This window comes from Schistocerca cancellata, chromosome 1 (assembly GCF_023864275.1).
Source record: "Schistocerca cancellata isolate TAMUIC-IGC-003103 chromosome 1, iqSchCanc2.1, whole genome shotgun sequence".
NCBI classification, from domain to species: Eukaryota; Metazoa; Arthropoda; class Insecta; order Orthoptera; family Acrididae; genus Schistocerca; species Schistocerca cancellata.
The window spans coordinates 1110292821-1110307852 of NC_064626.1; the positions used below are offsets into that span (position 1 = coordinate 1110292821).

Below are 15032 nucleotides of genomic sequence, written 5' to 3' on the forward strand. Positions count from 1 at the left end.
GCAAAAGGTAGTGTCTGTAGTGTGGAAAGTTGCATCAAACTAGTCTCTGGACAGATTACAACAACAACATTGCTATCCAAGTGGACTAATATTCCCTACTTCTTATTTCAGCTTTAAATTGTTAAAATAGATAAAAAGTGTTAGTTTTATGTTAGTATTTTCATGAAAATGAAATGATTATGACAACTCTTTTATAAGAAATTGGAGACATTGTACCACTTATTTCATGGCTGTACTCTGAAAATATTTCTATCATGTAACACAGTCAAATACGTCTCTCATGTGATGGATTAGATTGTTTTCACATCTAATGCATCGCATCAGTTAAAAAAAAAAATGGGAAACAAGTCTGACTGAATGAAGACAGCATGTTTCCACTTATGCTGTAATATTTGTAAAGACCTTTTCATGGTTAAAAAGGTAGAAACTTGAAAATGGCTATGTAAGCCAAAATTAATTGTATGAGTTATTAGAGATTGTAATAAACATTAAAACCTAATTGGAAAAGGACATAATTCAACAAATTTATGGCTGGAGTGCCCACAATGAAAAAGTTCTGACCATTAGCTTAGTTCAAACATTTTAAACTTTTTGCTTTTTTATCAGTTTTACCAACCTTGTATTCATGCAGCTACTCGGTTTGTCATTGTGGGACTCTATGGATGGTCCTATGAGCCTTTTCACTACAGGAAACAATTGAGATATTCTTCAGAAGCCAAGAAGACTCTGACACTGACTGCAATGTAGTTTGGTGAGTTACAAGCAAGACAACAGCTATGAAACTGCATAGCACATATTTCGCCTCATAGTCATATCTGTCAAAATATTGTGCCAAGTGATGTTCTGAGTTTACTTTCAGCTAATTTTAAAGTTGTCATTGTAGAATAACTTGCCATTTACTATAAGAATATGCCTCTGAACCATCCTGGATTTTCCATTGTTAGAAAAAATATATTAGACATTTTTCTGTAAAAAGAATATAGTGTTTTGTTTATGTAAACAGAAATAAGAAATTGTTCTTTGTAAATCATCTCCTTGTTATTCATATTGGCAGTGTTCATAAACAACAAGACACACACAATTTTAAATTAGCATTTGATTTTAGAAGAACAACATACACAAACAACAGTACAGAATTTTATATGTATATATATATTTTTAGAAATGTAATCAATTAGAACTCATGTCCAAAATTCATTTGTACTGTTAACAATTTGCAGAATATTTGCATCATTTAGTTCATATGTACATGTAAGAACTCACAAAATAGTTTCATACTTCACTGTTCTTGGCATTGAATCTTTTGTTGCTGCATGAGTGAATGAATAACAGTTGCAATAACAAACAGGGATAATAAAGGCACAATGGCAAGAGAACTAATTCTCTTCACTCAAGGCCAAATCCTTCAGCATTTGAAATAGCTATTATGAGCTTCTGACGAAGAGTATCTTTTGACTCATAAGTTGGGAGCACAAGCTGATTGAAGCAAGTATGTGCTTCAGGCAAATTATCTGGTTTATTTGTCACACGGGTAATCTTGAATGTCATTTCCCCCATTCCTCCAACTGGTACTCGGTCACTGCCAGTAGCAAAAAGCAGAAATTTCTTCTTTAGTTCATCAGACAGAGAATGAAGCACATCCCAAAAGTCACTGGAAAAAAAAAATCATTTAGTTGATATTGCTGGTACATAAAATATGTAGCTATCATGCTGATCTTAGTACATTCCGAGCTTAACAACAAAGTTCTGTAATTTTTTACTTACTTTACTCTTCAAACAATTTGCAAAATGACAGTTTATACAGAATTTTTTATTCTGAAGTACTGGAATATCTGATAAATGTAATAAGTTGGAAGGAAGTGTGCCAGTATTGCCTTCCCCACAAAGAGTGAAGGAGGGGCAGCAGGAACCTGAGGTTTTAAGATCTCATAAATATTAATGTCACTGTTGATGGTAGCAGTAACTCAGTTACCGGGGAAAGGAATTGTCCTTAACACCAGAGCTACCACTTGCTAGGAACAGAAAAACTAAAAAGAAGCCAACAGATTCACATTCTAGTCCTTGTTCTCTTGAATACAAGTACGGTGTATTAATCAATGTGATGATTTCACTTGATGGAAAGAAGTAAATAGTGTTCTATAGACTTATCATTAAAGATGCCCTTTAGATATGTGGAGGAATGTAGGTATAATTAACAATGAATTAGATGTCAAGAACAATCTCTGTGCAGTGGGTTCTTTAAGAAAACTGATAGGAGAGATGTCAGTAACTACCGACCTATTTCACTGCTGACATAATTTTCCAAAATTTTTGAGAAGGTGATGTATTCTAGAATAGTATCTCACCTAGGGAACAATGATATCCTCAGAAAATCACAGTTTGGGTTTCAGAAGGGTTGCTCTACTGAGAATGCCATTTATATGTTGCCACACGAGATATTACAAGCATTAAATAACGAAATAACACCGGTAGGTATTTTCTGTGACCTATCCAAGGCATTTGATTGTGTGAATCATAGTATACTCATAGATAAATTGAAGTTTTATGGGATTGATGGTATAGCCATAGTAGTAATTCAACCAACAGAATCCAGAGACTTAATTATGACTGGGGAGAAATCATGTATGAAGTTCCTTAAGGCTCAATCTTAGGTCCACTACTGTTTCTCATATATATAAATGAACTGCTGTCTTATGTACAACAGGCAGAATTAGTTCTTTTTGTAGATGACACAAGTATTGTAATCTCTCCCAGTATACATACAGAAATGGAAGAAATGGTGAACAAAGTTTTCGAAAGTATCACTAACTGGTTTTCTGTGAATGGTCTGACACTGAATGTCACAAAGACACATCATATTCAGTTCTGCACCTCTAGGGGTGATGCACTGACTGTTTTTCTGTGAATGGTCTCACTCTGAATGTCACAAAGACACATCATATTCAGTTCTGCACCTCTAGGGGTGATGCATCAATGATAAGTGTAACACATGGTGTTCAAACAATACATAGGGTGGAAACTGCAAAATAGGTGTCCTATTGATGAGAATTTAAATGGGAAAAAAACACATTCTGGAACTCCTGAAACAACTTAATTCAGCCACATTTGCGCTTAGAATCATAGCAAATTTTGGGGAGAGAGGAATCAGGAAGTTGACATATTTTGCTTAGTTTCATTCAGTAATGTCATATGGAATAATGTTCTGGGGTAATTCATCTTTAAGAAAGAAGGTCTTCATTGCCCAAAAGTATGCTGTAAGAATAATATGCAGCGCTCACCTGCGATCGTCTTGTAGACATCTGTTTAAGGAGTTGTGCATTTCGACTACTGTTTCACTGTATATATATTCCTTAATGAAGTTTGTTGTAAATAATCAACTACAGTTCAAAAGGAACAATGAGGTACATAATTACAATACTAGAAGAAAAAATTGACATTCATTACCCAACACTAAGGTTGTCTTTAGCACAGAAAGAGGTGCATAATGCTGCAACAAAAATTTTTGACCACTTACCCAGTGATATAAATGTCTAACAGACAGCAAGGTAAAATTTGAAACTAAATTGAAAAAGTTTCTCCTTGACAACTCCTTCTATTCCGTAGAAGAATTTCTTAGTTTGTAATGTGTAAAGGATGATGTGTAGAAATTGCTAACTAAATCTGTAAATCTGTATATCTTCTTTTCATTTGGGGGGGGGGGGGGTTATATGGTGATGTTTAGAGTACAAATAGGGGTACAAATTAATTTGCAATATGAATATGAAATGACTCATTCCACATCATGACAATTTATCATGCAAAATGATCCATGGAGCATGAAACAAACTAAGTAACTAACTAACTAACTAACTAACTAACTAACTGTGTATCATTACTCAGTCCATTATTTGTATTCTACGAGGGTTTTTTTTAAAGTAAGGGCCGTTCACGCATATAGTCCCGTAGTTCACGCAGACGCCACAACAAGCCACCACACCACTTGCTGGCATCCTTCCCATTCACACTGATGCAAGTTGCAGCTCTGAAGCTGACATGTACGCATCGCTGTGCTACTTTATAATGTTTACGATTACTGAATCACCCGCTGTGTGTGAGATACGGTCAGTGATACATTTTTTGACCATGAGAAGCCTATCAGCTGCAGAAATTCATCATCAGTTAACAGAAGTTTATGGCTTGAATGCAATGAGTGAAGGTAAAGTGTGTCAATCAGTTAGAGAGTTTAAAAATGGGCGTCAAAACGTCCATGACGAAGAACGCTCAGGCTGGCCCTCTGTGATCACTGATGATTTGGTGGCTGCAGTCGAAACAAAGATTCATGAAGACAGAAGATTCACAATGTCCACTCTTTCTTTGGAATTTCCACAAGTTTCAACATCGGCTTTGTACAAAATTGTGTCTGAAAACCTAAACTTTAAGAAACTGTGTTCTTGGTGGGTACCCAGACTCCTCACAGAGGACCACAAAGGGAAGAGATTTGCCACTTCATTGGACTTTTTGATTCATTATGAGGAAGAAGGGGATGACATGTTGAGTCAAATTGTCACTGGAGATGAAACATGGGTATCCCATATCACTCCCGAAAGCAAGCGACAATCGATGGAATGGCGACACACAACCTCACCTGTCAAGGTCAAAGCCAAACAAACGCTGTCAAAGCGCAAGATTATGGCAACTGTGTTCTGGGACTGGTGTGGTGTTTTGCTAGTGGACTTCATGCCACGAGGAATGACAATCAACTCAGATGCCTACTGTGCAACTCTAAAGAAGCTCCGCAGAGCAGTGCAAAACAAAAGGCATGGCATGCTGACAAAAGGAGTTTTGCTCCTGCACGATAACGCTAGGCCTCACACCTCTCAAAAGACTCGGGATTTGATTGATTCTTTTGGCTGGGAAGTTTTGGACCATGCACCATACAGCCCCGACCTTGCTCCTAGTGATTTTCACCTTTTCCGGTACCTGAAACACCATCTTGGCGGGCAGCACTTCAATGACGACGATGAAGTGAAAGAGGCCGTGAACTCTTGGCTGTCGGAGCAGGCGGCCGAATTCTTTGAAGAGGGAATTAAAAACTTAGTTGTACGGTATGACAAGTGCTTAAATAAACAAGGCAACTATGTAGAAAAATAGGTAAAAGTGTGTAGAATCAGAAAATAAAAGTATTTTACAAAAGTATTTGTATCTTTTTTAAAAAATAAAAATGGCCCTTACTTAAAAAACAACCCTCATATACAGGATTTAAAGTATTGTATTAATACCCTATTTGTATTTACAACTGCAATAAATGAAATTTACAGTTAATAGAAAAACTTCTACTTTGAGAAAAAGTTGTATTAAGCAAACTGTTTATTTATATCAAAAGGAAAATTCATTTGAGGAAACTATAAAATTATGTGATAAAATTTCTGGCCAATAAGTACCTTCAGAAGGCAAAATACTGTGTTATAATATATTACACTTTGAGACATAAGATGTTATTTCCCTGCCCACATTCATTTCTGAAAATACTATTATGTATTTCCAGAATTATAGGAAAAGCCTAATGTATTATAGAACAGATCATAAAATATTCCACTGAAATTTTTCAATTTACTGATGTCACACTCATCAAAATCCAACATATCCAACATATTGTTTGCATGTTATGTAATTTTTAATCAAGCAGAGCAGTGGTATTCAGAGAGATGCATGACAGTCATGTTTGGTCATTGTTACTCAAGGTGACAAGGAAAGGCCATAGGAGGTGCAGGACTACCAAAGTAAGAACAAAATTGGTCCCAAAGATGAGTAAAACAGAGGTGTCTTAAATGATCTATAAGATTGGCATAGGAATGCTCCAGTCACAATTAATAAGTGACACAGAGTTGTCAACAACAGAATGAACTTGTTCCTGTCCCTGCAGGATGCGACAAAAGAAATAGTCTATTTATAAAAATATGGATTAGATGATCAGAAATTAGAGTGTAACATACCTTGACAGTGTGGTTTGGATGAGACAGATCAGTCCTAAAATTATCACAAGAGGTGCTTTGAGTGACTATAAGCAAAGGCCACTGCTCGTAGAAGTAGTTTAATTAAGAATATTATGAAAAGTGACATATCTGATGTCACAGTCAGAAAAAAGTTTACAAACAGGGTTAAAGTGTTGTTCAAAGCAGATCATGATGGAGATTGGTTGAGAGCAGATCATGTAGCAGGGGGTGGACTAACCTCAACAGGGAAATAAGCTTCAGTGGTAGTTCATCTGATGTTGCAAAGTAAAGCCATATACAATCACATACGAAATGACTTTCACTGGTGCTCAAAGGTTTGAACAGTGGCAATAACTACAGAGTTAGACATGGTTACATCACATGAATAAAGCTTATGTCATACTCAGAGGCGTACACATTCCATTTTTAACCTACAATGCTTGCCTGTTCACCAGGCAGGCAAGCTGTTGCACATTATCAGCAGAGGGGGTAGGCTGCTTTACTCCCATCCAAGCCAAGCTATGCCCAATCCAAGCTATTCTCAATCCAAGCTATGCCCAATCCAAGCCAAGCTAAGCCCAGCCATGCAAGCTTATCGAATTCTGTTTGCCTGCCCATCTCCCTGCTGTGCTATGCTACACAGCTGGTATTTCTGTACGCTTTCATTGTACTATTATGAGTAGAGTTCAGAAGTTTATAAAAAATCTTCCTCTTACTCAAGTATCACAGGATGAGGCACAGTGAAATATATATTCATATTGAGTCATCATATGCCAGAAGATGGTGAATTTTATTTGTCCTTTTTTACTTTCCAGCGTATTTTGGGATAGTTTTTTAGTTCAATATTAACAGTTTCCTCTGCAACTTCACCCTCTTTCAACTAGTACTGGCTATTTTCAATTCTAACCATCATCAGATCACCTCTAATACATGTTTTCTGTAGCAAGTAGAACCGTCTCTGAAAGTCAAGAGCGTTTGCTCTTAAGAATCTGAAGCAGTCTATTATACAGCAATTTCAACTAAAGTAAGTATTGGAAGTTTAGTTTCTGTAACTTGAGTGTGTTTCAGCCAAATATGACCCCAATCATACCCATTTGCAGGTTTGCAGAATTCATTCTAAGTGACCAAAATAGTTCATTCTAAATTCCCCAAATGCATTTAGCAAACACAAATGTTATCTTTTATATTAATTAATCTAAACATTACACGTCTGAAAGAAGAAGCTTTTCTTACATCATAAGTTTTCTTCACACTTTGTTGCATGCCACCAGTATGTGGTTTTCAATATCCAAAGAACCATGGCTTTTTTCGAATTTCAATCAATGTTTGCCATAAATTTAGAAGCTGAATGGCATCAAGTCCTTTGCACACATTTCCACACACCTGATCCTCTGGCACAATATTCATGGAGTGAAGAAGCTGCTGGTCAAATTTACAGTCATGTTGTAAGATATTCAAGGTCCCCGAATAAATGTTTAGTAACATTTTACATAATCTGCATTGCAGGATGCCTTCTGATTTATTTGAAGCTGCCTCATAAAGAAATAAAAACTTTTCCTCTGCTGAATTTGTGCCCCTTTTTTGTGACTGATATATATTCTCCATATCACAATTTCTCCACAGCCTTCTTTAAGTCTGATTTGTTCATTTTGCTGCTCCCGCTCTTATGATAAATGAGCTGCAGTGAAACTACCTGCATAAATGTGTACATGGCTAGTTGTGTTGGATTGACAGTGCAACATGTTGTTGGGTGCAGCATCCTGAATGGGTCCTGTTAAGCTTGCCAGGCTTGCAGGAACCCAAGTTGGCCTGTTTAACCACTGTCCTTCAGTACATATGCACCCTTGATATCCGTTGTGGCAGACTGAGCTGCTTTATGGTTGTGGTGGAGACACAGGCAGGCAAGCTAGAAAGAGAATTTGTACATTTCTGGTCATGATACTGCATCATTCTGTGCAGCAGATAATCACACATGGCCTTGTGGTGACAACTGAGTGGAGAAAACTAATAGTAGTGGAGAATCTTCTGGAGAACAGTGCCCACAAGTAACTTAAATATCCTGGCATTTCATGTATAAAATCACGTGTGTCAACGTATTTTGTGCAGGTGTCCTGGAATGTGTGTGTTAAACCACACCTATTCAGTGATTTCCCACTGATGCTGTTAGTTTGTCAAAAGTACTTTGGGGAGATGATTAGTAGGAATTACTGGCTTTCGTGAAGGCTCCGGCCAACCTACCTCTTCTCAGGCCTATCATTTCATTCACATGTGCCACCAGCAGGAGCTCAACATCAGAAGTTGGACTATGAATGTAAGACAAGTGAATTTTCAAGTTGCAGTGTCACTGATGAGTGCTGATTGGCAAAAACCAAGAGATGGGCCTACGTTAGTGTGTGGTGTCGATAGGTCACATCGACCACACAAATTACAATCTTTGGAACATTAACTGCTCTGACAAGCCACCATGTTTAATTGAGTCTGCCTTTGTACTTAGTGCAGTGTTCATATGTATCAGTCTTTATGGTAAAATATATGTGTATATAGAATACTTGGGAACTGTTTATTACATATATTACGATCCATATCCAGAATCCCATATTGGTGACCCCGGACAAAAAATTCTATGTCTTCCGCAACTTCCGCTCCGGTCATATAGAATCAACAGGTTTCACATACAACGCCATGACTACATCACCGAACATTCTTTGTGAAGATTTGGAGGCCCAGCTCTTACAACCAGGCCAACACAACCCTCTGCCATTGGCTATTTCACAGCTAACGGACAATGATCCACGATCTTCAATGAGGATAACCTCTACTTTAGCAACTTCACAACGACCGAGTGTTAAGCAGTTACCTCATACAATGGACTAAGGTTTTGTTTGCTGGATTATGCACAACAACAAGTGAAAAGTGAAGTGGACAATCTACTAAACAGTGTGATGATCGATCACTCGTACGAAGTTCAAAGGGACTGAAGTTTGCACATGTGGTTTGATCCTCTACGCGCCATGACATCAGTTACAGCAGTGCTGTGTGCAACACTGCCATTTGTGCAAAATGCACATGCAGTCAACTATTACCAAGTTATGCCAGGCTCACCTTCCTCACAAATCAGTAACAGACATTTTTATGCCTCTAGTCCGCCAGAACAAACCACTGGATCGGCGGCCCAATTTCGCGACTATGTGGGTACGAGTACGCTCAACATAGCCTCTACACCCAGCAATGTTGTACTATGACAGTGCAACTGTCAACAGGTTTCACCAGTTTTTTATGGTCCTACCACGAAGGGTGCATGGCCAGGGTGTGCAGAAAACTCTCGTTGTTGCCACTTTAAGTTCCAGGCCGCCCCCCCCCCCCCTCCCCCCCCCTCCCCCCCCCCCCCCCCCCCCCCCCGCCCCACTCCCCCTCACCCACAGGGGGCCTTGATTGTGACCATATAACCGCTCACTCCTTCCGCAATACTGTCTACGTCTGCCATGCCAGCCTTCCACATCATTTCCAAGTTGGACAATGTCAGTGCTATTCCTGCAATTTACGGTCCAGTTTATGGGCCCTCATTACATGCTGCTGGCCTGTTTGCTTCCACAGTACTGACTGTGCCTGCGATGTCATATTTTTGGGCATCTTCAGAGACTTTACAACCAGCCGTTGTTCCGAACATGTGTGCTAGTAACATTTCCGTTCCGGTAATGCTGGATCCCAGCATGAACTCTTGTGCAGCGGGAACGCAGGCCTTCCAAGAGACGCCGAAGCCACCTTTGTCTCCATCTCCAGGCCACCTCCCCAAGCTACCTCTCCAATACGAGGACAATCCAGTTTCATGGTTCATACTGGTGGAGCACCTCTTCAAGCTGCATCAAGTGACTGATGACAACTCCAAGTTCCTATGTTTGGTCACACACCTTCACAACCACTCGAATTAAATTTGTGATCTCCTACTTTCGCCTCCACCGCCACCGAAGTAAAGTTCACCAAGAAAAAAATATTGGACCAACTTGCCTGCTCGCTGCAGGAATTGATAATCAAGATTCTGTACAAGGAGCACCTGGGGGACCGCACTCCGTCACAACTTTGGCACTGCCTCAGATTACTTGTGAGTGAACACATGATGCCAGACATCACCCTGTGGGTGGTACGGTCTGCCAAGTTACCTACCGACCTACAGATACACTTACTGCTGCACTCATTCGAGTCTATCGGTTCTCACCTAAGCATTGCAGATCAGCTGTATGCGCTCCTGCACCAGAGATACCCAGCTCATCCACCATCACTGTGTGACACTGCACCTCCTGTTTACTGCAGGCAGGGGTAGGGCCCTGTCTGCTTCCATGCCTTCTACTCAGCCAGGTAGCACTTGTTCACTCTCTTCTCTTTTCGAGCACTCAAGAATCGCTCACGCTCCATACATACCGGTTTACGTCCCAGAACAGACTAATGAGGAAAAGCCTCCCCCACCATCACAGTCACCGCCAGCACCACATCCAGCTCATCCGTACTGTTGGTACCACAAGCTTTTTGGGGCTGAGGCCAAGAAGTGCAGGTTACCTTGCCAACACCCAAACGCTGACCACAGGAACTGAGTGACACCGAGTCCTGCGGTCCCCTAACATTGCACTCCACTCACTCGTCCTCTCGGTTGAGCAGTCGTTTTTACGTGACAGACTTTTCATCACAGTTTGTCTACCTAATTGACATTGGTGCTGATGTGACTATCATTACTTGATCATTGGCTCCTACCAACTTTTCACTGATGAAGTCTCTCCTATGAGCTGTCAACTCATCAACGTTAAACTGTCAGTTCTGTGAAAGTGGTGGTGCACCTATCCCCTTCTCTGTGTTTCCCATGACCTTCTACATCACCGACATCAATGAACCAATTATTGGTATGGATTTTTTGTCCCATTACAAGCTCTCCCCAAACGTAGTCCAGTGTTCATTGTTACACCACTCGTCTAACACTCAGATACCATGCTCCGGCACCCATTCTCCTTGTTCTGTTTTTGTCGCAACATGGGATTTAGTTCACGAGTGTTCTGCCATGAGAATGACGAGCTGAAACATTGCATTGCTCACACTTACAACAAGCTTGCTGTGGCCCGCACCTCGCTGTTGAAACTGCAATCTGCAGTTCCTTCAATGGATCGAACTTTATTGCCAAGCATCAGTTCAAACACTCATCAGGTTAGTGCAAAAACATTCATTGGGTGCGATGATTCACATTCAGTGACCTCCGCACCGCCCATGCGCCCACTATGCGCAGTGCCTTGTGTTTCATTGTCTCTAATAACAGTTGCTCGCTCAGCACGACCACACCCACTATGCAGCAGCTGCCCTGCTTGTTGATAAATGTTCCCCCTATCCCGCGTGCCAGCCAAGCAACTCGGCAGCCATCACTGTCCCTCACGTGACGCCAGCACCTCTCTCACCCGTGCTGGTTGCCCAAGGCAAAGTTAACAACAGCCATTCACTGCGCGCTTCACTCCGCTCCGTGCTGCATGTGCAGCCAATCTTTACAAACAAGTGCACGCCGCGCTCGCGTAATAGGCATGTGACTTTTGTGCTGCCTTTTCCCACTCATGCTAACAGCTTCGCCTCATTGCACCCCACTCGTCTCAAAACTCCTCGTCAGAACGTTACTCAGCCTCGTGTGCAATTCTCAGTTTCTTCTGTCACTGACAGAATGACACACAAGATAATTACCACTGCTGGCCCTCCTGTTAGACACAAGGTTAGATGCCTCAACCCCATTAAGTTGCATGAGGTGTGGCAGCAAATTAATGAACTTCTGGAGGCAGGCATCCTACAGCCGTTGGACAGCAATTGGTCTTCACCTTGTCACCAAACACAACGGTTCTTTTCGAATATGTGGTGATTACAGAAGTTTAAATGCTTACACTGCCATGGAAAATTACCCATGCCAAACATAAACGATTTCACTCACATGTTATCGGGCGCCACAATTTTCAGTGTGATTGACTGCATCAGTGTGATTGGCTGCAAACATGCTTATCACCAGATTCCCATAGCGCTGGAAGACATTCCAAAGAGTGCGATGATCATGCCACTTGGTTTGTTCCAGTACAACTTCATGCCATTCGGTTTAAAGAATGTGGCACAAACGTGGCAATGTCTCACTGACGATTCGAGTTTTGCTTCGCATACATGGATGACATACTCATTTTCAGCAAATCGACTGAAGACCATGAAGATTATTTATCCAGGTCCTCCAGACTTTGGCATCCAACGGTGTCAAGGTCAACAAAGAAACATTCCAATTGCATCAGTCTTCTGTGACATTTTTGGGTTACACTGTCTCCGCAGATAGAATACAGCCTCTCAAATTCCACATGCAGGCCATCACATCATTGCCACCCCCAGCTACGTACAAAGAACTCAGACGTTTCCTGGGTACTATAAATTACCACCACCATCATCTACCTTCTGCCACCACTGTGCTGGTCCTGCTGATGACTCACTCTCCGGCAAACAAACTTTGGATGTTAAACAAGTCCGTTGGACTGAACCCATGCTAGAGGCTTTCAGGGCTCTTAAAACAGCTTTAGCTCACGCAGTCGTATATGTCCACCCTGATCTGTCTGCCAATTTGTTCATCACTACGGACGCCAGTGACACAGTTTCACCACTTCATTTCTCCAAAAAACTGTCAACAGCACAGAAGAAAAATTCCGCTTTTGATAGAGAGCTTCTGGTGGTGTACAAGGCCATCAAACATTTCCGCACTGACGTCGAGAGCCGTCCTTTCTTCATTCTTACTGATCACAAACTGCTGGTGGACGCCTTCTGCAACCGGACAGAGGCTCCTTCCCCCCGACGCTTCTGCACTTTGACCTGGTCTCTCAATTTACTACAGACGTACGCTACATCAAAGGCATGGAGAACATCCCCGCTGATTTCCTCTGGCGGATCAATGCCATTTCAAGTTTCATTGATTTATCCGACCTCGCCGTTTTACAGGCTTTGGATGAGGACACTCAGGTCTGCTCACAGTCTTTGTATGTGTTTACCAAGGCTAAGTTCTCTGGCATGGGAATTCTGTGGCCTTTGCTCCTGCCCACGCTGTGCCAAAAGGTTTTCGACGCCTTGCATAATCTCGCCCACCCTGGCGTACGAGCCACCACTTGCCTCGTCACTGAGAGTTTTGTGTAAAAATGTGAAATGGGACTGTCAAACATGGGCACACAGCAGCATTTCCTGTCAACGAAACAAAATAGGACGTCACACCTCTCCACCACTCAGCAAGTTTGACATCTCTAAGGCACTTTCTGTCATGTACATATCAACCTTATTGGTCCCCTACCTCCATTGGAGGGCCACAGGTGTATCCTGTCCACAATAGACCGAATATCTTGTTGGTTGGAAGCTGTCCCCTTACCCAACATCAAAGCAGAAACTGTGGCCAAAGGATTCGTTTCTTCTTGGATCACTAGGTTTGGCTGCCTGTCCACCATCACAACCGACCAAGGTCAACAATTCGAATCTGAACTTTTTATGATTCTTTGCAATCTTTGTGGTATTAAAAAGATCCATATGACAGCCCACAAAGCAACGGGTTGGTCGAACAATGGCACTGCACCCTTAAAACTGCACTCAAGTGCCACGACTGTCTCTCATCCGAGGCACTTCCTTGAGTGTTGCTGGGCCTACGTTCTACATTTAAACCAGATTTACATGGACGATTTCTGAATTCGTTTTTGGCAAAAACCTGGTTTTACCTGGAGAACTAATTCTCCCCCAAGATCCCGGGATTCCCCCTCCTTCCCATACTTTATTAGAAAGATCTTTGCACACTTTAGAAACACCTGTCTACACCCACCTGTCAGCCATTCCCCACCTGACACTTATGTGCCGACCGCTCTCAGCACTTGCTCACACGCCATGCTCATTGACGACTCTGTCAGACAACCCTTACAACCCCCTTACCTCGGGCCCCCTTCAAAGTACTCTCGACATTATGATAAAAGATCACCCGCAAACCATTTCTCTACACAGGCTAAAGCCTGCCTTCTTAGATTCAGACACCCCTCTGTCGGATTGCCCGAGCACATGCTCTTTTGACGAACCCACTAATGAGTCTGTTCAACCTACGGTTGGGTTTTCTCCACCCAATGAGTCACCACCACAGTTCGCTGGTTCCTCAGGCATGATATCATCATCCCCATTCACAAGTTTGAAGACATTTCAGGTACTAGAGATGCGGCTGCCCCGTCCTTTGTTTTGTGTTGCAACGTGCCACCTGACTGCGTCGACAACTTGTTGATTATGGTGTTACATAATCGTGTGCTTGTACTGCTCACCAACAGCACAGACCTGACCCTCACCAAGGAACTCAATGTCAAGATAGTGCACAGCTTGTCCCTCCCACAAGAGTGCGACCTGTCACGTGTTTGAGCTTTCATTTCTTCAGACGGTTCAGTATGTATTCGGGGAAGGTATGCTCACTCGCCACCCTCCTCTCCCATACTGCTACTCCTGAGTTGGCCAACGCATCACCCCGCCCCCCACACCCCCGCTGGTTTCCAGATTACGAGTTGGACTAGCGGCCACCTGCCGCACCTTTGCACACCGACCCGGATGGAGGTGGAACTTCCAGTCAAGCGCCTACTACCTCACACTGCTCACGCTGATGCCGGAGGGGGGGGGGGGGGGGTTTGCCTTTGTGGCGTCGGACATCGACCACAAAAATTACAATCTTTGGAACATTAACTGCTCTGACGAGCCACCATGTTTAATTAAATCTGCCTTTGTACTTCATGCAGTGTTCATGTGCATCAGTCTTTATGGTAAAATCTATGTGTATATAGAAAACTTGGGAACTGTTTACTACGTATATTATGATCCATATCCAGAATCCATAAGTGTGAGATTGGTGCACTGTCAGCCACTACCGCAGAGAGTACTTTTTGTAGTGACATTGTGTGTGTTGTGCTTCTCATCTAACTTGTAGAGATTGTGCATAAAATTAATTGATAGTTTAATAACATAAAACCTATTCTGGCTGCAACATAAATTTTTTCTGTTTAGTTTGATGGTTTT

The 15032-nt window shown here is 41.8% G+C and overlaps 1 protein-coding gene across 1 annotated transcript in view; it reads right to left on the bottom strand.

Annotated features, from left to right (window-relative positions):
- Positions 1-1082: 1082 nt before the first annotated feature.
- The window catches only part of LOC126131442 (probable E3 ubiquitin-protein ligase HECTD2), a gene marked incomplete at its 5' end in the record, with an annotated part of 375805 nt that continues 361855 nt past the window's right edge, over positions 1083-15032 (bottom strand). The window contains one exon of the mRNA XM_049915173.1: positions 1083-1651. Within this exon, the coding sequence (XP_049771130.1) occupies positions 1387-1651 (265 nt within the window). The remainder of the gene's footprint in view (positions 1652-15032) is intronic.